Source organism: Sorex fumeus, unplaced genomic scaffold (genome assembly GCF_029834395.1).
Source record: "Sorex fumeus unplaced genomic scaffold, SorFum_2.1 ptg000013l, whole genome shotgun sequence".
Lineage (NCBI taxonomy): Eukaryota > Metazoa > Chordata > Mammalia > Eulipotyphla > Soricidae > Sorex > Sorex fumeus.
This window is the reverse complement of record NW_026606070.1, coordinates 11686018-11708823: the sequence shown is the minus strand read 5'-3', so window position 1 is coordinate 11708823 and position 22806 is coordinate 11686018. Positions and strand designations below refer to the sequence as shown.

The window sequence follows — 22806 nt, the reverse complement described above, 5'->3', positions numbered from 1 at the left end:
CAGTAAGCTCCCTCTCTGAGTTAAGAACAGAGGGGACTGGAGGGATGCAGACATTACCTCCTATATCTGAAAAGTTCGTCCAGTGAATTTATTTCACCTTAACACTCACCAGCCTCTATTATTTACATTGAAGGAACATTTCCACATTTTTCAAATGGATGCCTGACTCATTTTAACAGACATTTAAAACTCACTCCAAAGTAGATGAGTGTTGTTCTTTGCATTTCATTGGTGAACGAGATACTACAATATCTCATTTGGAACCCAAAACGAGAATAGGTTATCAAGATTTAGCAGACCTTATTGTTTTAAGTGTACTGTGTCTAATGAAGATTAGAACTGGAATATTTTTAAGTCTGTTGCCAAAAGTTAGATATAATTAACAAAAGCAAATGACGTTTAAAAAGTGTTGGTATATCTGTATATTTGGCACTTCCCCCCTAACCTCTGCTCTTTCCAAAATTGACATAATAAGTACCTTATACTTCTTGCTAGTTTATAAAGAATAAAGTCTTTGAAAATGAATCTGTGGTCAATTAAAGCAAATAAATGCAACAGAAGTTTTCCCTCTGTGGGCTTTTACTAAATTGCAAAGGCATTTCCCATCTATTCAAATAGTATTTCTACTGACGGGGGGTTTAGAGTTTTCTCAATAGTCTATTACTTGGTCTAACTTCTTTCATTTGATGCCACTCACATAAATATAAACTTCAGCTCATACTGTAATTCAAAGGAAATGATCGAATGGGAAAATACATTTCAACACGACTGGGTTAGGAGCTTAAGAGGACCAAAAGGCCGTTCCAATTAATGATTGGCAAAGCTTCACATTCATGCCCACAGAAGGGATGGAGTTGGGGGAGACTTGAAAAGGACCCATAAGGATTCATGGCGAGCAGGAATCCCCATTCCCTGTAGTGATATTTGAGCGAATCAAAAACACATGGAATTCCTTTTACTCAAGGCATTGAAGTTTAATTGCATCCAGCCCCAGTCACACCACTCAGCCTGTTAAAATTCCAAAGAAAGATCTCAGGCTTTGCCGAGATCCTGGTTTGGGTCCTGGCTCTTGCACTTATTTAACTGTGGACAAAGAAATTTAACCTCTGTGAGCTGCAGTTATCTTCCCTCAGCTCTGGACCTGGGGAGAAATTACAGACGAGGATGCGTGAGATGCCTAACACAACTCCAGGCACATAATTTGAGGACTCTGAGGTACTTAACAGAGTGTCTGGCACACAGTAAATACCCCATAGAGGAAAGCTGCAATTACTACTAATAATCATGTGTATGCTGCCTCTCTAGGCCCACAACTACCGTGGCTCCTTTCAGTGTTTATTAGTAACTTTGCCATTCACTAAAGAAAAAATGAGAAAGGCGGTGAAAAGCACTCTTGACAAAACGGGTGGTGAAATAAGTGGCTGAAGTTAACTTTAAGGTTTATATATGGGCTTAGTTTTTTTTTTTTTTAACTTGTCTCATCATAAGTAATTGAGTTTTCTGGCTTGTTTTGGTTTGGGGGCCATACTTGGTAGTGCTCAGGGCTTACTCCTGCCTCTGAGCACAGGGATCACTCGTGGTTGGCACAAGGGACCATGATTTGAGGTGCCAGGGATCTTACCTGGATCGGCTGCTGCTTACAAGGCAAGCGTCCTGCCCCCATACTATCGCTTCTGCCCAGTAATTAAAATTTAAATGTATTAGCAACAGCAGCGGCATTGTATTCACTGGGCATCTGTTCATCTGGGCAGCATTTTCTGTGATCAAATGCTGATCTTTATCCCTTTCATAAAACCAATGTACACTCTTAGCACTTAGCATTGTCCTCCCGGTTTTCATCGATTTGCTCAAGTGGGCCCAGTAACGTCTCCATCGTGAGATTTGTTGTTACTGTGTTTGGCATATGGAATATGTCACGGGGAGCTTGCTAGGCTTTGCCGTGCAGGCAAGATACTTTCAGTAGCTTGCCGGGCTCTTATCAAGAGCAAAATAAGTAATGGCTACCAAGCGTTACTGATTGATGTGGATGGATGTTTTCCCAGAGAAAATATGGTTGAACCTGATTACAGACCAGATTCATATCTTCTTAACTCCATGCAGTTGAGATTTCTGACTAGGTTCAATAAACTATCCTTTCCTTGTCTTTCATATTTTCCTATCACTGTTTACAAGCTTTGCTCTGTGTGTGTGTGTGTTTGTGTGTGTGTGTACACGCACGTGTGTGCATGCGTGCGCGTGTTGAGGGGGTGTGACTGGGTGAGTAGAGTACATATCTCTGGTGTGCGGCCCTGAGTTTGATGCCCAGCTCAGTTGATCTGTCAGTCTACTTACCCCTTTGTATGATTACGTTTCATTGTTACATTTCCAGTAGAGCAGACATTGTCAATCCTGAAGATAACTGTCATCAGAAGTTAATTAGAAATATGCTCTTAGTAGGAGACCGACCCTGTGAGACAGACTGAAACTCAAGTGGCCTTGGGACAGTTGCCTCTGCGGTCCTGTCTCCGCAAGCAGCGGCGCCCAAGTTCTTCCTAAGAGTGAGGAGGAAACGGGCCCCTGTGTAGGACTGATCGCTGCCCCGGCGCCTGGTGCTAGCAGCTGTCCCAATAGACACTGATTCTGCTTCCTGCCACCCTCTCGGTGAATCCAAATGCTTGTTTGTTGGTAAAACCCTTGTGCTTTGCTTCTGTTCCAAGGACATGCTGCTGGGGGAGAGCAACGGCTTCGGTTTTGTGAAGGATCCGCGCCATTTGGCTGACTACAGAACCAGGTACGTGTGCCCAGTGCATCGGTTGCGGAGAACAGCGTGGCACTTCCTTGGAGCGTTCAAAATAGAAATAGCATCTCACCCACGGTCCCACTTGTGAGTTTGCAGACAGAAGGATGGAAAACAGGGTCTTGAAGAGGCATTTCCATGACCAAGTGCATAGCATTGCTGTTCACACCAGTGAAGAGAAGCAGCGAACCATTCGTCCCATTGATAGAGGAAAAGGGAAATAAGCCGGCACACATGCATAGCGGTATATCAGTCCGTCTTTCAAAGGAAAGGAAATGCTATTACGTGCCATGCTGTGGATGCACCTTGAGGACATTGTGCTAAATGTATAAGCTCAAAAGTAAACACACACACACACACACACACACACACACACACACACACAAATACTGCATGCAGCCAGCCGCCCCTCTAAGAGAGCCCAACAAGCTACCAAGAGTCTCTTGCCCTCATGGCAAAGCCTGGCAAGCTCCCCATGACGTATTCGATATGCCAAACACAGTAACAACAAGTCTCACAATGGAGACGTTACTGGGCCCGCTCAAGCAAATCGATGAACAACGGGAGGACAGTGCTACAGTGCTACAGTACTACATCCCTAAGGACACATGTATGAGGGATCTAAAATAATCAAATCCATAGAAACAGAAATAGGGGCTGGAGAGATTTTCCAGTGGACAGGGCTCTTGCCGTGCGCGCAGCTGACTAGGGTTCAATCCTCAGCAACCCATTTGGTCGTCCCACCCAACTCCCCCCCACCGCCCTTCCCTCAGACTGCCCCTGCCCTTCCCGAGCGGTCCCTGAGTACACAGTCAGGAGTAAACTCAGAGTACCTCCGGGTGTCGCCAGAAAAAAAAAAAGAAAGAAAGAAAGAAAAGTAGATGGTGCTTTTATTGGGGAAAGGGGTAAAGAGAAGCTATTGGGGTCATACTATTGCAGATTAGCTGGGGGAGAAGCTCTGGGTCGCCCTCTCACAGCAGAGCAGATGAGCTTAAAAAGAACACACGGAAGGGTTAAAATGGTACATCTTAACGTGGTACATGTTCGGTGCTTTTTGTACACTTTTGTTTGGTGGTACTTGGCTGCTCCTGGCTCTGTCCTCAGCGGTCGCTTTAGTTGTGGGGTTGGGTTGGAGATCAGACTTGGGTCACCAGCCTGCAAAAATTGCACGGCGTCCATTGAGCTTTCTCTCTGGCCCCGGCTTGGCGCTTTTTACCAGAAGCCATGCAGGGAAGGGGGAAGATGTGAAGCCGATTGTTCACGAATTCCATTCTAGAATATTAGGATTCTTGGCTACTTCTCAACAGGCACATGCCTCTCACCCGATTACAAAAGAGACTTTATTCTTAGTTCTTGGAAAAACAAAACAGTCTCCAAGGAGAAGCATTTTCCACCAAACTCACTCAAATATTACCTTCAAAAATATAGTTCAAATATGGTTCCTATGGGCTGGAGTGATAGCACAGCGGGTAGGGCGTTTGCCTTGCATGCAGCCAACATGGCTGACGCGAGTTCAATTCCTCCACCCCTCTCGGAGAGCCCGGCAAGCTACCGAGAGTATCTCGCCCGCACGGCAGAGCCTGGCAAGCTACCCGTGATGTATTCGATATGCCAAACACAGTAACAACAAAGTCTCATGATAGAGACGTTACTGGGCCCGCTCGAGCAAATCGATGAACAACGGGAGGACCGTGATCCTTTTAGGACCGTGATGGTTCCTATAAACCATACTTAAACTTAAAACATCATACCAAAGTTTACTGCCCTGGATCTTGAAAGAATTAAGAGTTACACGATTACACTGTATGTTTTCGTGATATCTCTCCTAAGAAGCCTCAAGATACAGGGTTAAGTAAATGAAGTTCCCCAAATAAGTTATTAACACATCAAGTTTCCATTTTTTTCGGGTTCTATTAGAGGACTTTAAGTTTAAAAATAGTTCCTGACACTGGAAAGATAGTACAGTTGGTAGGGCGCTGCCTTTGCGCGTGGCTGACCTGGGTTCAATCCCCAGCATCCCATATGGTCCCCTGAGCACTGCCAAGAGTGATACCTGAGCATCACCAGGTGTAGCCCCAAGCAAAATCATGTGCTACGGTTAGAGAGTTCATACAACAATTAAGGCACGCACCTGGCATACAGCCAACCTGGGTTCCATCCCGGGCGTCACATATAGTCCCCTGAGTACTGCTAGGAGTGACCTCTGAGCAGATCCTGGTGTAAGGTGTGGTGTGGCCCCGAAACAACAACAAAAGGTTAAAAACGAAGAAATTATCCTGTTCTGCAATCTCTAAAGGCAGTGGGGCCTAGGAGGCATCGCTCCACAGAAATTCACAAAGAGGGCCTTGGTGAATTTGGCACAGGGGTGCCAAAGTGTCCCAGTAAGACATGAGAGTGCAGCTCATCCCCAGAAGTAGCCAGTGGCCAGTCCTCGAGACAGAGAAATGCTGGGTGAAGAGAACAGCTGTGATTGAAAGGGATCTGGGTGGGGACGCCGTAGCGGGTGGGGCGTTGCCAAGGGAGAGCCAGTGCTTAGCCCCTGTCATGGCCTTGAGGAGTAGCAGCTGGGGAGGACCCGGACTTGGTTCTTGGCTGGACACCGTCCTGGTCTGGCCCTTGGCTGTTTTGAGGCTGGGCCCGCGAGGGCTCTGTGAAGTGAGCGGCGCCATGTGCTCTGCGGATCCCATTCCCGTCCAGGTCAGGGCACGCTTCAGTTTGGGGAGGACTGGGGTTTGGTTTTGCTTTTTGCTTTTTGTTTGGTTTGTTGGATGGGAGCCATAGCACAGCGGTAGGGCGTTTGCCTTGCACGCAGCCAGCCCGGCTGAGCCGGGTTCAATTCCTCTGCCCCTCTCGGAGAGCCCGGCAAGCTACCGAGAGTATCTCGCCCGCACAGCAGAGCCTGGCAGGTTCCCCATGTCGTATTCCATATGCCAAACACAATAACAAGTGTCACAATGTTATTGGGTCCACTCGAGCAAATCGATGAACAACGGGAAGACAGTGCTACAGTGCTTGGTTTTGTTGTGGTCACACCAGTGGTGCTCAGGGCTTCCTCCAGGATTTCTCCTGGGAGACACAGGAGTTGCTGGGGCTTGAACCTGGCTTGCCTGTGCAAGGCCAGAGCCCTATCCACTGGGCTACTCTAGCCCCTGGCATCATGCAGGCCTGACAGGCAGGCAGTGCCAATGGCCTCCTGCCTTGTTTTCCCCTTTATTCCCTGTAGATCCCAGTAATCCCAGTAACGGAGTGCTGCCGATTCCCGGGAGGGGGTTTCGGTGGCCTCTCGGTGACAGTGTTTACATCTGCCACAGGCCATCTCTGCTCGTTTAGTCAGTATTTTTTTTTTGGGGGGGGTACCTGTTTTTCAGGCCCCTGTTAAAATACCCACCCCCCTCCTTAGTGCTACCTTTGTTTTGTTTGGGGCCACACCAGGGGCTCTCAGAGATCACTCCAGACAGCGCTCATGGTACTCTATGCCAGGGATGGAACCAGACGGTTTCCTGAGGGAGGAGGCGCCTCCCCTCCCTCCCCTCCCAGAGCTCTCTTTTTTTAAATTTTATTTTATTAGTGAGACTGGGCTGGAGCGATAGCACAGCGGTAGGGCATTTGCCTTGCAAGCAGCTAACATGGCCGACCCAAGTTCAATTCCTCCGCCCCTCTTGGAGAGCCCGGCAAGCTACCGAGAGTATCTCGCCCTCACGGCAGAGCCTGGCAAGCTACCCATGATGTATTCGATATGCCAAACACAGTAACAACAAAGTCTCCAATGGAGACGTTACTGGGCCTGCTCGAGCAAATCGATGAACAATGGGAGGACAGTGAGACAGTGAGACACCATGAGGTACAGTTGTAGACTTACACATTTTTGTGCTTGGGTTTCAGTTATACAGTGATCAAGTATCCATCCCTCCACCAGTGCCCATTTTCCACCACCAGTGATCTCAGTATCCCTCCCACCCCCCCAGTCCCCCCATCCCACCCTGCCTCTGTGGCAGGGCATTCCCCTCTGTTCTCTCTCTCTCCTTTTGTGTGCTGTGGTCTGTAAAAGAGGCATTGAGTGGCAATCATGTTCAGTCTATAGTCTACTTTCAGCATGCTTCTCCCATCCTGGGAGGATCCTCCCAACACCCTTTATTTGGTGTTCCCTTCTCTATCTGAGCTCCCTTTTCCCCTAGCATGTGTGGCTGGCCTCCAAGCCATGGAGCAAAATTCCTTGTACTAATCTCGGCCAGAGCTCTCTTGAGAGGACCTGAAGGACGTTCCCATCTCGACTGCCCGGGTCCAGGTGGGCTGCGGGGACAGTGAGCGACAGCTTCTGTCACCTCTACTGGGCTCGGGGAGATCAGCCAAAGGAGAAACAGGACACAGCACCTGCGGTCCTTAGCCCCACCCCCACCCCATCTCAGTGCTGACCCCACCCCAAGAGGATCCCGCGTGCAGCGTCCTAACCCTCTGTCTGTCCCGCCCCAGGTCGCTCGGGGGAGCAGAGCGAGGCCAAGAAGAGATGCCGGTGTTCAGGCGTCGTGGCGGCTCGGGGGATGGGCTGCTGGACCAGCCGCGACACACCGGGATAGCGCCGGGCCCCAGGCCACTGCCCACGGGAATGCCAGGGCATAGCGCCGACCCCAGGGCCCTCCCCTGCCCGCCGTCCGCCGACGAGCCACCTCCCCCCTACACCCCTGCCGGCAGCCACCGGAGCAACGGCCACGGCCCCGAGCAGGGGGTGCAGGCGTCCCGCAGGAGGGTGTCCCTGCCGCAGCGGCCCCCGCCCTCCCGAGTGAAGTGGGCCCCCGAGGTCAGCCTGCCGGAGGAGCCGTGGCTGGCCGCGTGTGGTGGTGGGCAGCTGAGTAGCACTTCTGAGCCCGACACGCCCGGCGGGCCGGCCAGCGCCCCGGGCCGGGTCTCCCTGCGCGTCTCCGAGTCGGGCCTGCGGGCCTCACCGCTGCCTCGGGACGACTTCGACGACGAGGTGTTTGCCAGGGACTTGCACCCCAATGCCACTTCCAGCCCCACCTTCGAGACGCTGCCCCCACCGCCACCGCCACCCCCGCTCCCCGCTGGGAGCCAGGAGGCCCTGGACCTGGACGGTGGCTTGGAGGACTTTCCCCCGCCGCCGCCCCAGCTGCTCTTGGAGGCACCACCCGAAGGCGAGGACTACCAGGGGCCGCGCAGCAGGTGAGTGTCCGCCTCCCCCGGGAGCCCGGGCGCCCTCACCGCCAGGCTTCCCTGCCAGCTCGGGAGGCCCAAGGTGTGCCTGGCACGTGAGAGTGTTTAAAGGGCCCCCCCAAAATAGCATCCCTACTCACCTGCCTGAGCTCCACGTTAGGTGAGAGATAAGCATAGAGAGCGTAAAAATATCCAAACTAATACTGGCAAGCTACGGAGAGTATCTCGCCCGCATGCAGAGCCTGGCAAGCTATGCCAAACACAGTAACAACAAGTCTCACGATGGAGACGTTACTGGGCCCGCTTGAGCAAATCGATGAACAACGGGAGGACCGTGACCGTGACAATACTGGGGAGTCCGCCTCCTCCCGGAGGAAGGGGGTCTCCCAGTGCCTAACCCCTACGTTAAATGAGCTTCCCACCTTGGGGCCGGATAGATGGTACAGTGGGGAGGGCCTTTACCTTGCAGGCAACAGACCCGGGTTCGATCCCCGGCGTCCCATATGGTCCCTCTGAGCACCGCCAGGAGTAATTCCTGAGCCAGGAGTAAGCCCTGAGCAGGGTGGGCTGTGGCCCCACCCCAAAGGGGAAAAGTTTCCCACGTAGTCGCGAACGATGTTCTTGTCCAGGTGTGGCTCAGAGAAGTCTGTTGTCAGCTTCTCCCTCCCTAGTGGCTCCTTGTCTGTAGAGGTCAGCCCCAAATCAGTCACGCTAAGGGAACGCCTCACCTTGGAGGCCTGACATTGTCCCAGTACAGCAATCACGACAAGTGCGTTCCTAGAACACCAGAAACTCTCTGGGGGCCCCTTTGTGCCACTTCCTCTCATTACCCTGAGAGTTATTACCACTTGGGACTGTCCTGTCCCTTCAGAGACCTTGGGGACCTCCGTATCCACCCCCACAAAGGTCACACAGCTTCCCGGGGACCAGCCAGTTGAAGGTCCTTTAGGACTCTGCAGTTTGGGGGGACAATAATAAAGAACCGTGGGAGTGCGACTCTGTTCTGCTCCTGATGTGGGGAGCACCCCCTCAGTCTGCACCCCACCCTCATCCTCGCCCTCTGACTCTCCTCTTCTGTGATATCCCTGGCAGCTCCAGCACGTTTGCCAAGGTGACAGTTGCCAAGGAAAGGCCCGTGCCTGGCACAGCCCATGTGGCTGGCGGTCAGACTCTGCCTTCTGGATCTCGGGCTTCGGTAGAGGACTTGGAAGCCCCCGAGGCCTCCGGCCTGGATTCTGCGCCCCCGCGGGACAGGCCTGCTGGCCCACAGCCAAGCCCAGGGTCAGCGCCCGCCATCCAGACCCGAAACCTCAGTCCCCAGCCCGCCACGGGGATTGAGAACCTAGATGAGAACGCCAGCCTGGCTCCTCAGAAGAGCTCCGAAGACATCCGGACGGAGGTCCTGGCCAAGGAGATTGTCCACCAAGACAGATCTCTGGCAGACATCCTCGATCCAGACTCCAGGATGAAGACCACCATGGACCTGATGGAAGGCCTGTTCCCCCGAGACGTTCAGTTGTTGAAAGAAAACGGAGTGAAGAGGAAGACCGTGCAGGGAACCGCGGGCTGCCCGGGATATGAAGGCAAGCGGTAAGTTCCTTCCTGCTGGCACCCAAAGGCAGGCTCAGACTCTTTCCTTGGGGCTGGGGAGAAGGCCGGGACTTGATCTTCATTTGTCTGAGGTGTTCCTGCGTCCACAAGCCTCACCCTAGAGGGGTGTAGCCTCTCGCCATCGGGGATCTTAGCTCCGAGGATAGGGTGCTGCAGATGCCACTCCAACAGCCACAAAAGAACAGCAATGTGATCACAGTTTCCACACGTGCCTATTGCTCATGTCATTGGCGTCAAGCACCCGTTCTATTTCTTTGAATCAGAGGTTCGCAGACTGGCCTGTGGCCTCCTTTCCAGGGAAAAACTCAGCCGCACCCTGGAAACCCGTCGTCTTGAAGTGAACAAATGAAAGCCACGCCCCTTCCCATCCCCTCCTTGCACCGAGGCTACTCCCCACCCCCGATATTTCAGCTTACTCCCCCAAACTGGGGGCGGTGTGCTCACTTCCAGGAAGACGATTTAAGCGAATGTTCTGTCAGGTGATCTGCCCATGGCCCATCGGAGCAGGCTACAATTCTACCTCCGCTTTTCAGATGAGGAAACTGAAGCACAGAGTCCCAGAACACAGGGGTGGTGGCTTCGGGCTTCGAGCCTGGCACTGCCCTGGAATCTACAGTCAGCGGCTCCACAGTGGCCGACCCCACCGGGTGTTCGCTGCCAGGGTTGAGGGCGTTGGTGCTGGTCGCTGAGACAGGTGAACTCAGAGAACAGGGGCCCCGGGCCGGAGCAATAGTACAGAAGAGAGGGCATTTGCCTTGCAAGCGGCTGACCTGGGTTCTATCCCCGGCATCCCATGTGGGCCCCCAAGCACCATCAGGAGTAACTCCTGAGTGTAAGTGTAGAGCCAGGAGTACCCCTGAACATCGCTGGATGTGACCCCCAAAAAACGCAAAAAAAAAAAACAGGAGCCCCTGCTGTGAAAGTTGAGGGTGCTGACAGACCTGCGGGGTGGGGGGGGAGATGCTCCGGGTGCTTTTGTTCAGCCTCTGCCCGTGAGGCTTCCCCGCATCCTGCAGCAGGTCCCTTCCCTCCCCCGCCCCCCCCCCCCCCCCCCGCCCTAACTTCCCCCCAACCCCCCTCCATGAAGCGACTCCAGAGTGGCTGTGTTTGTCATTCTTGCAATCTCTCCTCGGGGGCTGCCACATTTTTGTGCGTGTTTGACTTCCCTTTAGGGGCTGGTCTGGGGGAGACCACAGTGGTTTTCTACTTGGTTTTATCACTCTGTGATTTTTCAAGAGGAGCTGGGGATTGACAGACTCAGCAGTTGGTGTGACTCCTAGACTAAATAAAAAACATAATGTTTCATCCAAATTGCAGCTCGCATTTTAGGAATTCCCAGCTGATCCTGAGTAAATGGCTTACAGGGATACTGTGTTTTGATTTTTAATGGGGGGAGAAGGGGAGGAGGGGGAGGAGTAAGGCAGAAGGCAAGTAAAGGGATGGGATTCGCAGGGCGACAGTCTGCTCCCCTCACTCAAGGCTCCTCGCCCGCCCCCTTCCCAGAGGTGGCAGACAGGTGGGTTACACTGAAGGGAGTGGCTAGGGTCACTGTTGCACAAACATCACTGAGTGTCTGCAGGGTGCAGGGCAGTCTCCTGGGTACCTTGGGGGGACCACAGCCAGCAATGCTCAGGGCTTACTCCTGGCTCTGCCCTCAGGAGTCTCTCCTGCAGTGCTGGGGGACTCTATGGGGTGCTGCGGACTGAACTCCATTAGGCACATGCAAGGCAAGCACCCTGCCCGCTAGACATCTCCCAGCCTCCCTAAGATGAGTCTCTGTGGCAGTCACCAGGGGTGACCGTGATCGGTCATTTTTCCTTACCCGCCCCCCCCTCCGTTGTTGTAGGAAAGGCAAGGTAATTTACAGATGCCATCCGAGGAAAACCAGGTGCTTTTCCTGCATTATCATTGAGAACCTACAGTTCTCTCAGTCAACTAGTTCTTGTAGCTCTCGGTGGCCCTGAAACTTTAAAAGGGGGAAGCAAGCGCCACCTGCTGGTGAAAATGCGCGTAAGCCTGGTGCGCTCAGGAGCTACTGCAGTGAAGCTTTGGCGGGAGGAAATACTAAGTAGAGCATTTTCTCCCCAGTTTTGTTCCAGTTAACTCGGGTGCAGCTGTATTGCTGGGGGGGGGATAGTCCAACCAAGCATGAAGGTAGTGAAAATGATTTTTAAGGTTCTTTATTCCTCTTTAAAATGATGGCCGAAGGGCTGGAGAGATAGCACAGCGGGTAGGGCGTTTGCCTTGCACGCGGCCGACCCGGGTTCGATTCCCAGCATCCCATATGGTCCCCTGAGCACCGCCAGGAGTAACTCTTGAGTGCAGAGCCAGGAGTAACCCCTGTGTGTTGCCGGGTGTGACCCAAAAAAGAAAGAAAAAAAAACCAACCTATTGCCACTGGAGTGGACAGCAATGAAAAAGTTGGTGCATTGTATGCCTTGAAACTCAATCATGAATAGCTTCATAACTTGGTAATTCATGGTAATTCAGTTAAACATTTAAAATAAATAAAATGTTGGCCTAATACTAGGTATTAAAAGTTGAAACACTGCCTCACCTCTAAGACACTAAGTTCCTCCCACAAGGTCATTTGCCCTGGGGAGAGACTGACTGATCTCTGAGGTGAAGGCCTGACAGACAGAGAGGTCTCTCCACCACATTGCTCAAGTTCCCAGTTCCCCAGCCTTGAAACCTCCTGCTGGGTAATGCATGAGTAACGCGGCATCTTCCGTTTGATGATTGTCATTAGCTGGCTCCAGATTTCCCAGGCTTATGTGGGGTGTCAGGCTTACACAAGAGGGAAAATTGATAAGCGCCTCGGCACTGACAATTACAGGCGGTATCAGAGAGATCATGGGAATCCTGGAGGAGGTAGAGGAAGTCATTAGCCCCGCGCCTGGGGTCTGCGAGGACCCACTAGCTTCCTTTGAGGGGGAATCAGTTTGGTTTGCCTCCCCTGGACTAGGGTCTCATCATTCTTTAGTTGTTGAATTGGGGGTCGGGGAGAGTGTGTATTGGGGGGGTGTTGAGTTTTGGGCCACACTCAGCGGTACTGGGGTTTACTTCTGGTTCTGTGCTCAGGGAAGGGCTGGATGTGGTGCCGGGGATTGAAGCCCCCCCCCCATCCCGCACTATTGCTCCAACCCCACCATGTCCTTCTTCTGGTTCCCGGAGGTTCGGTACCTTGCCCAGAGCCATTGTCCTGTCGCAGCTCACCCCTGAGATTGCTTCCATGTTTTTTTTAAATATTTATTTACTTTTGCTTTTGGGGTCAAACCCGGCAATGCACAGGGGTCACTCCTGACTCTGAACTCAATAATTAAACCTGGCAGTGCTCAGGGGACCATATGAGATGCTGGGAATCGAACCCAGGTCAGCCGCATACAAGGCAGACGCCCTACGCGCTGTGCTATTGCTCCAGCCCCTGCTTTGGTGTTTTTCACAGCATTTTGCCTGACTTCCAGAGCAATCAGTGCTCAGCCTTCTGAAAGGACTTCGGATCGATTTTTTTCTCACCCAGTGGACAGACATGGGTGGAGTGGCGCCTCTGGGCTGTGCTGTGCGTGACTCTGTTTCCCGTTCTCTTTCTTGGTTTTGCTTTTTAGGCCACCCTGGCCATGCTCAGGGCTCACTCGTGGCTCTCCATTCGGGGATCCCTCCTGGCAGTGCTCAGGGGACCCCAGGCGTGGGGCCGGGGGGTGGATCCAGGGTGTCGCCTTATCTGCTCTTAACTCTCTGGGAGTCCTGTCGCGGCTGGCCGTGTGCAGGGCCAGCGTCTCAGCCCTGTCCCTCCCTCTCTCCGCGCCCCAGGAGCGAAGATAAGGAAGCAGGGGGCGTGCGGCTGGACTGCCCCACGTACTACAGCGTGTCGGCGCAGAAGGCCGAGCTGCTCAGCATGATCAGAGACATGCCCGAGGAGGCGGACGACGATGAGGATGAGCAGGCCGATGTCAACGAGAAGAAGGTAACGGGAGAGCTGGCGTCCGGGCATGGCCCCCTGGACCGTCACGGTCCTGGCAGGTCTGATGGGCCCCGCATGGCCGGAGGGCAGGGACCAATTGTTCACTAGTGGACTCAGTCCAGTGGCAGAACATGTGTTGGGTGGAAACTCAGCGCTGCCGCAACACCAGGGGAACCGTCAGTGCGCGCCAGACTTGCTTGGCGCTGGGAACAGTTTCCTCACAGCCCTCTCTCTGCCTCTCTCTTTCTGTCTCTCTCTGTCTCTGTCTCTCTGTCTCTCTGTCTCTCTGTCTCTCTCTCTCTCTCTCTCTCTCCCCTCTCTCTCAGTGTGGTTTGTATACAGATACTGAAAGCTTATCATGTATGTCCCTTTATCTCCTTTCAATATTCAGTTCTTATCCACTGTGCTCGGGCTGGAGCGATGATAGCACAGCGGTAGGGCATTTGCCGTGTGCACGGCCGGCCTGGCCAAGCCACACTCAGCGGTGCTGGGGTTTACTTCTGGTTCTGTGCTCAAGGAAGGGCTGGATGTGGTGCCGGGGATCGAAGCCCCCCACCCCCCTCACCCCGCACTATTGCTCCAGCCCCACCATGTCCTTCTTCTGGTCCTCGGGGGTTCAGTACCTTGCCCAGAGCCATTGTCCTGTCCTCCGCCCCTCTCGGAGAGCCCGGCAAGCTACCGAGAGTATCTCGCCCGCACGGCAGAGCCTGGCAAGCTCCCCGTGACGTATTCGATATGCCAAAAAACACAGTGACAAGAAGTCTCATGATGGAGACGTTACTGGGCCCACTCGAGCAAATTGATGAATAACGGGAGGACCATGACTGTGACCGTGACCGTGATCCACTGTGCTCATTCAGTTTAGCACAGCGGGTAGGGCGTTTGCCTTGCACGCAGCCAACATGGCCGACCCGAGTTCGATTCCTCCGCCCCTCTCGGAGAGCCCGGCAAGCTACCAAGAGTATTCGATATGCCAGACACAGTAACAACAAAGTCTCCAATGGAGACGTTACTGTGCCCGCTCGAGCAAATCGATGATCAACGGGAGGGCCTCATTTTCAACAAGTCTCACAACAGAGACCCTTACTGGGCCTGCTTGAGCAAAATTGATGAACAACAGGAGGACAGTGCTACAGTGCTACCCTAAAGTGGAAAATCTTTCCAAACATTAAGAAGAGTCGTTGTCAAGGCTTTCCGGGGGGAGGGAAAGCTGCTGACCCTTACCTTCCCTGGCTCCCTTGGTGGGATTGGAATTCTCCCAGGGAATAGTGTGGAAGTGCAGTATCAGAATCTAGTCTTTCGTGTTTGATATGCCTACAGATTTTTTTTTCTGAATATTTAAAAAATGGTCGCAAAAAAAAAAAAATTAAAAAAAAATTAAAAAAAATGGTCGCAGGGTTGCTGCTGTCTTTCTACACGTCTTCGAGGTCTAAGTTCTGCTCTACTGCAGAAAAAGACCTCTCCCACCTCACTTTCTCTGCTACCCCAGAGACTGTGCGCCTCGCACAGATGAGGCCTGCATGCTGCACCTCCCCTCCCCCCCCCAAAGAGGCTCTGTTAAAGTTTGCCGGGAAGATAAACGGTTCATGTGCCAATTCCAGAGAACCTTTCTTTTTCGTGCATTTGAGGCCGTGCCTGGAGGTGCTCTATGCTTATTCCTTCTCCATGCCCAGAGATCACTCCTGGTGGGCTCAAAGAAGCATATGGGTCAGCTCTGTGCCATACGAGCTCTCTACCTGCTGTGCTCTCTCTCTCTCTTTCTCTCTCTCTCTCTCTCTCTCTCTCTCTCTCTCTCTCTCTCTCCCCCCTATTATTTCCTTCCCCACTTTTCTTGTGGGGCCCCGTGATTTACAGTCCTGCCCAGCATCCTTGCATGCGGGCATTGTTCCAACCTCACACCCTCCACCAGAGTGCCTTCTTCCTTCTGCCGATGACTCAAGGACTCCACCCCTCCCCGCCAGGAGGAACTTCCTTACTCCATTCTGTTTAGTTTATTCTCAGTGTGCAAGCTAAGCCGTCTTGCTTATGTGCGAGAAGGAGACTGCCCTGGGAAAAGGAAGTCATGGGCCAGGGAGGGTTAAGGGTTTCTAGAGCACCACCTTTAGTGGACTCCTTTCCCTCCACCCTGCAGCTTGTATGAGCGAGGTGCCACACACGCAGCCAGCCCCAGGTTTCCTCATTGAAACACCCACTTCAGAGAATCCATGCTAATAACACCTTCCTGCCTCTCACTGCAGTGCCCCGTTCACTGCGCCCTCTGATGGGAGTCAAACCACTTCGCTTCCCCCAGCTCCATTTACGCCAGAGAGGGACTTCGACAGACACAGTTACAAGTACGAGAGGCCAGAGCGCAAGTACAGCAGGAAGGGCGCTTGCCTTGTGAGCAGCTGTGCAGGTTCAGTCTCTGGCACCCCATACGGTCCCCCGAGCCTCGCAGGAATGATTTCTGAGTGCAGAGCCAGGAGTAAGCCCTGAGCACTGCCAAGTATGTCCAAAAACCAAAACAACCGAGCATGCAGTTGCCAGGAAATCTTTAATTGAACGTTTCGAAGGCTGCTTTTTCTTTTTTTTCTTTTTGGGTCACACCCGGCAATGCTCAGGGGTTACTCCTGGCTACCGCACTTGGGAATTACTCCTGGCAGTGCTCGGGGGACCATATGGGATGCTGGGAATCGAATCTGGGTTGGCCGCGTGCAAGGCAGATGCCCTACCCACTGTGCTATTGCTCCAACCCCAGCTTTTTTTTGTTTGTTTGTTTTTCGCATCTAAGGAATAACGCCTTGCTTTACAGTGGGGGTGGGGGGTGTTGGCAAATGAGTCATTATCCTCCCCACACCCCACACCCCGGCTTCTTTATTTTTTAACTGCTTATCTCATCACTTTGTTACTTTGTTTTCACCCTCACATTCTGAGGCTTATGTGGCAAAAGTATTATTAGAACGAGAAGAAGAGGCTTAATCCTCCACAGGAAATAACATGAAGTCACTTGTATTGAGTCCTTCAGTCCTGGGTGCGGGCTGCCGTGTTCCGAGGTGTGTTTGTCTTGTTTTGACGTCATGCGGTATCACCTTGATTTCCACAAACCTGCTCTGGCACTTGCATTGCGACATGGGCCAGGAAGTAACCGTGTGTCGGGAGAAGTCGGATGGGAGGAGAGAAGACTACTTAGGACTAGCGGGGAGAGCACACAACACAGCAAGTGTGTGGAGGAAAGTTCTTCAAGTAGTTGGTTATGTTGGAATGGAGAACAACAAGGTCTCCTGATGAAATCAGACTTTTCCAAATTTAGAAGAGAACAAAGGGAGGCCAGGAATGCTGGGAGACGTGGCTGAAAGGACTCGCAGGGAACAGAAGGTCATGAGGTCCCAGGAGGCTTTGTGTGAAATGCTGAGGCATTGAGGTTTTCCTGTGTGGCCGGCAAGAATCCTTGGACGCCTTTGTTTGATATTAATGAGCCTCAAGTTTATTAATGTGTAATGACATTTTCATTGCTGCCACTTGCATTTGATTTGGAAGAAACACAAAACAGCTGAGCCTGAAATGACATCCTGTAAATATGCAGAAAGTTGAAAATGCAGATTTCACTTTTCTGATACACTACAAGTTGGCTTTGGTTTTTGTGGGGTGGGTCAAACCCAGGATCTCACATATGGGAGACGTGCTCTGTCACTGAACCACCTCCCCGGTGTCACTGCAGGTTTTTAAAATTTTAACTAATTTCTTCTTTTGGTTTTGGGATCCCACGTGGCAGTGCTCAGGGCTTTACTCCTGGCTCTGCCTTCAGGGATTGGGGAACATATCGGGTGCGGTGGGGATTGAACCTAGGTTGGCCAGGTTCGGGGCAAGCACCCTGTCTACTGTACTGTATCTCCAGCCCTTCTAATGATAAACTGTTTTTAATTTTAATTTTTTGGATCACACCTGACAGTGCTCAGGGGTTACTCCTGGTGGCACTGCGCTCAAGGATCGCTCCTGTCAGGTTCAGGGACCATATGGGATATTGGGGATTGAACCAGGGTTGGGGGACCAAATGGGATGCCGGGGATTGAGTCTGGAGTAGCCGCGTGCAAAGCAAGCACCCTACTAGCTGTACTATCACTCTGGTCCCCTCTAAGAATACGCTTTCTAAAGGATATCTTGGTCAATATTTATTTCCCCAATATTGTCCCTAGGCATAGTGTGACCGCCTACCAGTTTCAGCAAAGTAATAACTTCTTACCGAATATTTAAAATTACCAACGAAATTACTAGTGAGGAGACAAGAAAGTTAGTGTAACAGACAGAGTGATTGGTAGTACAAACAGGTAGGGTGCTTGACAGTACAAGGACCTGAGCATAGTTGGGTGTGGTCCACAAATAAGTAAAATAAAGTTACTAATAACCTAACTGTATTACTATATATATTTGGACATCCTAGTACATACTATTCGAAGCATCTGTGAGGTATAACTGAAAATATGAAACATTTTTAAATCTTTGAATTTCTGACACAAAGTAGTTCTAATTTGGGGGCCAGAGTACAGTATAGCGGATCCGGGCATTTGCCTGGCGCGTGACTGACCCCGCTTTGATCCCAGCATCCCACATGGTTTCCTGAGCACTGACTGGAGTGATTCCTGAGTGTGGAGCCTGGAGTAACCCCTGAGCACCACCAGGATGTGCCTCCCCCAAAAAGCAATTCTTAATTTTCATTCCTGACATAACTATTCGGCAAAATCTGATTAAGCAGCTCTCCTGATTCTCTCTTGTAGAGACCAAAGGTTTTGGCTTGGAATATTTCACAAGAATCTGTTGTTCCTCAGAACTGCCTTTCCCCTGGGGCTTTGCTGGCCGCCTGCTTGCTCGAGGCCGCTGGTCTTCCCGCATTCCTGAAGTTCCAGGCTTCCCTCTGATCTTTCTTTTCTTTAACTTCTCTGCATCCGAGTACGAGGACGAGGACGACTTTATTCTGCCTTCATCCCTGCAGGATATTTTCAGTGGATCTGGAATTCCGGGCTGACTGTTCTTTCCCTTTCGGAACGCAGTGTTCCGTTCCGCTCGCTTGCTTCTGCGGCTTCTGATGAGTAATGTATACCCTTTAAATACATCTTCCTCCTGCTTCCAGTGGGCTGCTCTTCTCGGGCTGCCTTCACATCGTTTCATCTTGGATTTCCAGCAGTTTGAGTGTACAAGCAGTGGGCCTGATCTTCTCTGGTTTTCCTGTTTGGGATTTGACACGCTTTTCGATTCCATAAATTTGTGCTTTTATTTTTTACTTTTTATTTATTTATTTATTTTTGCTTTTTGGGTCACACCTGGCAGTGCACAGGGGTTACTCCTGGCTCTGCACTCAGGAGTTACTCCTGGCGGTGCTCAGGGGACCATATGGGACGCTGGGAACCGAACCCGGGTCGGCCGCGTCCAAGGCAAACGCCCTACCCACTGTGCTATCTCTCCAGCTCCCCAAATTTGTGCTTTTAACCAAATTCAGTAAGTCTTCAGCTGTCATGTCTTCAAAGAAATGTTGATGCTGTCATTCCTTTCTCATCTTTGTGACACAAATGCCCTGTTTGCTTGCTTGGGGCGGGCTGTTTGCTGGGAGTCATGGGGTGTCCTATTCCTGTGATGTGGTCCATGCCAGCGCACGTTGGCTACCAGGCTGCACAGGGTGGACTGCGTGCCGGAGGAGGGCACGCTCTGTTGGGGTGGCAGGGCTCCCCGGAGGCAAAGCTGCTGGGACTGTGCTGGGCGCCAGTGGGCAGCCCTGGGTTCCCTCAAACATGCAGCCTCAACATTTGCAAGATGGAGCGGCCAAGCCATGCCGGGACCGATGTTGCGGGCATTCATGCTGCGCACAGGAGAGCAGCCACTCACGTCGGGCTGAGCTGCGGTCAGGCAGCCCCCACCAAGCGAGGTGTGAATCTCAGACTCCCCCCAGGCCCGAGTCTTAGTTTTCCTGCCTGCTCTACACGGAGGAAATGATACCTGTCACTGGGCTGTGGGGAGCACGAAGGGATCATGCAGGTGGAGTTTCTGGCAGCGTCTGGTGGGTCCCTGCCTTCCTCTGACTCGTGGCTTCTCTGTTCCAGAACAAGAAACATTTACCAGGGCCCGAGCGATAGGAGTGTGGGGAGGGCATTGGCCTTACAAGCGGCTGACCCGGGTTTGATCTCCAGCATCTCGTATGGTCTCCCGAGCACCACCAGAAGTAATTCCTGAGTGCAGAGCCAGGAGTGACCCCTGAGCGTCACGGGCTGTGACCCAAAAAGCAAAATAAATAAATCATGGAAGGAAGGAAGGAAGGCAGGCAGGCAGGAAGGAAGGAAGGAAGGAAGGAAGGAATTACCCTGTTGAGCTAGCGTGTTGTTCCCCTTTGTGTGAGGATCAAATGAGAGCATGTCTCTTTTTTTTTTTTGGCTTTTTGGGGCACACCTGGTGATACTCAGGGCTTCCTCCTGGCTCTGCACTCAGGAATTACTCCTGGCGGTGCTCCGGGGACCATATAAGATGCCCAGGATTGAACCCGGGTCAGCCACGTGCAAGGCAGACGCCCTCCCCGCTATACTATCACTCGGACCCTTATGTACGTTTCAGTGTGCGTAGTTAGCAGACCGTTTGGGAAGTCAGAGCTTTACCCAGCGTGACACCAGTGGGAACCATCCTGAGTGAGGGGTGCAGGGTTGGCCTGTGAGGACGGGCGGCCCCGCACGCACACAAGGAGCGCTACCGTCCGGCCCGTACAGCTGGGAGGGCCCGTGCCCAGTTGTCCGTCCCTGAAGCCGGCTCATCCTGGCTGTGTCCTCGCTGTCCCGCAGGCGGAGCTCATTGGAAGCCTCACCCACAAGCTGGAGTCCCTGCAGGAGGCCAAGCGCAGCCTGTTGACGGACATCCAGCTCAACAACGCCCTGGGGGAGGAGGTGGAGGCGCTCATCAGCCAACGCTGCAAGCCCAACGAGTTCGACAAGTACAAGATGTTCATCGGGGACTTGGACAAGGTGGTCAACCTGCTGCTGTCCCTCTCGGGCCGCCTGGCCCGCGTCGAGAACGTCCTCAGCAGCCTCGGGGATGATGCCAGTAACGAGGAAAGGGTAAGTGGCCGGCGTAGCTCCCCTTCGGCCCACGGACACGGAGCACCGCCGGCAGGTCTGCTCTTCCTCTCGAGAAAACTCTCCTGTGGACAGGGGACCGGGGAAGATGACACGCCATGTCCCAGGCAGAGGGGTTACTTAGGAAAGTGGAGGCACGGGTGCTGGCCTTGCGTGATGCCCTAGGTTTGACCCCCAGCATCCCGTAAGGTTCCGCCAGGAGTAATTCCCGAGTGCACATCCAGGAGGGAGCCCCGAGCATGGCTGAGTGTGGCCCAACACCCCATCCTTCCCCCCACATAAAAAACAAAGGGGGGAAAAAGGGCCAGAGAGGTAGTATAGCAGGTAGGGGGCTTGTCTTGCATGGGACCAACCCGGGTTCAGTTCCCAGCATCCCATATGGCCCCCTGAGCCCACCAGGAGTGATCCCTAAGCTCAGAGCCAAGAATAACCCCTGAGCATCACTGGTTGTTGTCCAAAAAGAAGAGAGGGAGGGAGATTCCTGAGCACAGAGCCAGGGGTGTGCCATGAGCACTACCAGGTGAGGCCCCAGAAATCTAAAACTGTACAGATTGAGGGATGCATGCAGGGTTGACCCTCAAGCACTGGGCTTTGAGCTGCCGCAGTTCTTTCATACGCATTTTTTTTTTTCTGCCCACTGATCCTCGTGCCAGAATTAACCAGCCATGATGTCGGCCGCCTGTGCAAATGCAGAGTGTGACGGCAGGGCCTAACAGAGACCGCACATCTGGGGTTCATGAGACGCCCTGCGCGGCCAGGGATCAGGGCAGGGCGTGAGGGTCTTTACACTGATGTTTTGCTCGCCGTCCGCGTCCCTGCCTGGCATGTGTCCGCGGCTTGGACGTGCACGCATACGTGAGGGCAAGGAGTCGGCTCCCCTCTCTAACTGGTGTCTCCCCCGTTTTCCCGGCAGAACTCTCTCCGCGAGAAGAGGAGGGTGCTGGCGGGGCAGCACGAGGACGCGCGGGAGCTCAAGGAGAATCTGGACCGCAGGGAGCGGCTGGTGTGGGCCATCCTGGCCGGCTACCTGTCGCAGGAGCAGCTCCGGGACTACCAGCACTTCGTGAAGATGAAGTCCACGCTCCTCATCGAGCAGCGGAAGCTGGACGACAAGATCAAACTGGGCCAGGAGCAGGTCAAGTGCCTGCTGGAGAGCCTGCCCTCGGACTTCACGCCCAGGGCGGGCGGCCCCGCGCCCTTAGAGGGGAGCGTTTCTGGCACCCCGCTTTAACCTCTGTGCAGGTCCCGGCCCAAGCACCCCTCAACACTGAGCGACAGAGGCCTCACTGCAGACCACTGCAGCTGCAACTCACGGGCTACTGCGGGGGGGTTCTGGATAAAAGGAAAAAAATATCCCGTGCAGGAGAAAGCCTGTTTTGTTTTCTGGTTTTGTTTTTTTTGGTTTTTTTTTACCTTCTCTTCCCTCACAGTTGATCTTTCAAGAGCTTGAATTGCTGCTGGGAATTTACCCATTTCTCGCATTACTTGGTAGTAGGGAGAAAAATGGATGAAGCTGTGGGGAACGGGCTGGGGGGGTGTCTGAGCGGTGGAGGTCCCGGACTGGGTGCTTGAGTGCCGCGCCTCAGCCTCCCCAAGGGGCCCAGTGCTCCACCGTGAGGGGGGGCGGGCAGCGCCAAAGCCTGAAAGAAGCCCACGCCGACGAAGATTATGTAACCGTGGACATTGTTATTTATATTTTAAAAATGGAAAAAAAAGGCTCATTTCGTTTGTGTGCTAACCCACTTCCTTGATTCTGTTTTGTGGTGGACATCGATGGTTCCGTTTGAACTTCGTATTTTGTGCAAACCTAATGAATGAAGAATTCCAAAGACAGCCCCACCGAGTGTGGACACTCCTGTTTCCTTGTCCTCTTGGCTTTGCCTGTGTCGTCTTTCCCAATTCGAGGAGCCCCTCCGTGCGTGGGCGTACAAACACCGGGGATCCAGTTGGCCCTGCTGCCGGCCTGAGCCTGGTCCAGGCACCTGGCAGGTGCCGGCAGCTGTGTGCAGCCGGGTTCTCTCTCCTGGTACTTGGCGGCCTTGTCACCGTGGTGCTTTCACCCAAACAAGGATGTTGAGGCACTTGAGAACTAAATTCAGGAGCGGGCTAGGTACAGCCTGTCCCGTGAGATATGTCAGCAGGCTAGGAGTGGGCGACTTCCGGGCTGCGTTCAGGAGGCCCAGGGGCGCGCACTGCGAGGGGCTGAA

General features: G+C 52.9%; 1 protein-coding gene across 4 annotated transcripts in view; it reads left to right on the top strand.

Annotated features, from left to right (window-relative positions):
- SHROOM3 (shroom family member 3) overlaps positions 1-22457 on the top strand; it is a 341326-nt gene extending 318869 nt beyond the window's left edge. For 3 of the 4 annotated variants that reach the window (XM_056111150.1, XM_056111149.1, XM_056111151.1), the window contains 6 exons: positions 2697-2770; positions 7247-7951; positions 9035-9532; positions 13364-13517; positions 20309-20581; positions 21513-22457. In XM_056111150.1, coding sequence (XP_055967125.1) covers positions 2697-2770; positions 7247-7951; positions 9035-9532; positions 13364-13517; positions 20309-20581; positions 21513-21830 — 2022 coding nt within the window. In that variant the 3' untranslated portion in view covers positions 21831-22457. The remainder of the gene's footprint in view (positions 1-2696; positions 2771-7246; positions 7952-9034; positions 9533-13363; positions 13518-20308; positions 20582-21512) is intronic. The other variant, XM_056111152.1, reaches the window with a different exon arrangement.
- The last annotated feature ends 349 nt before the right edge of the window (positions 22458-22806 follow it).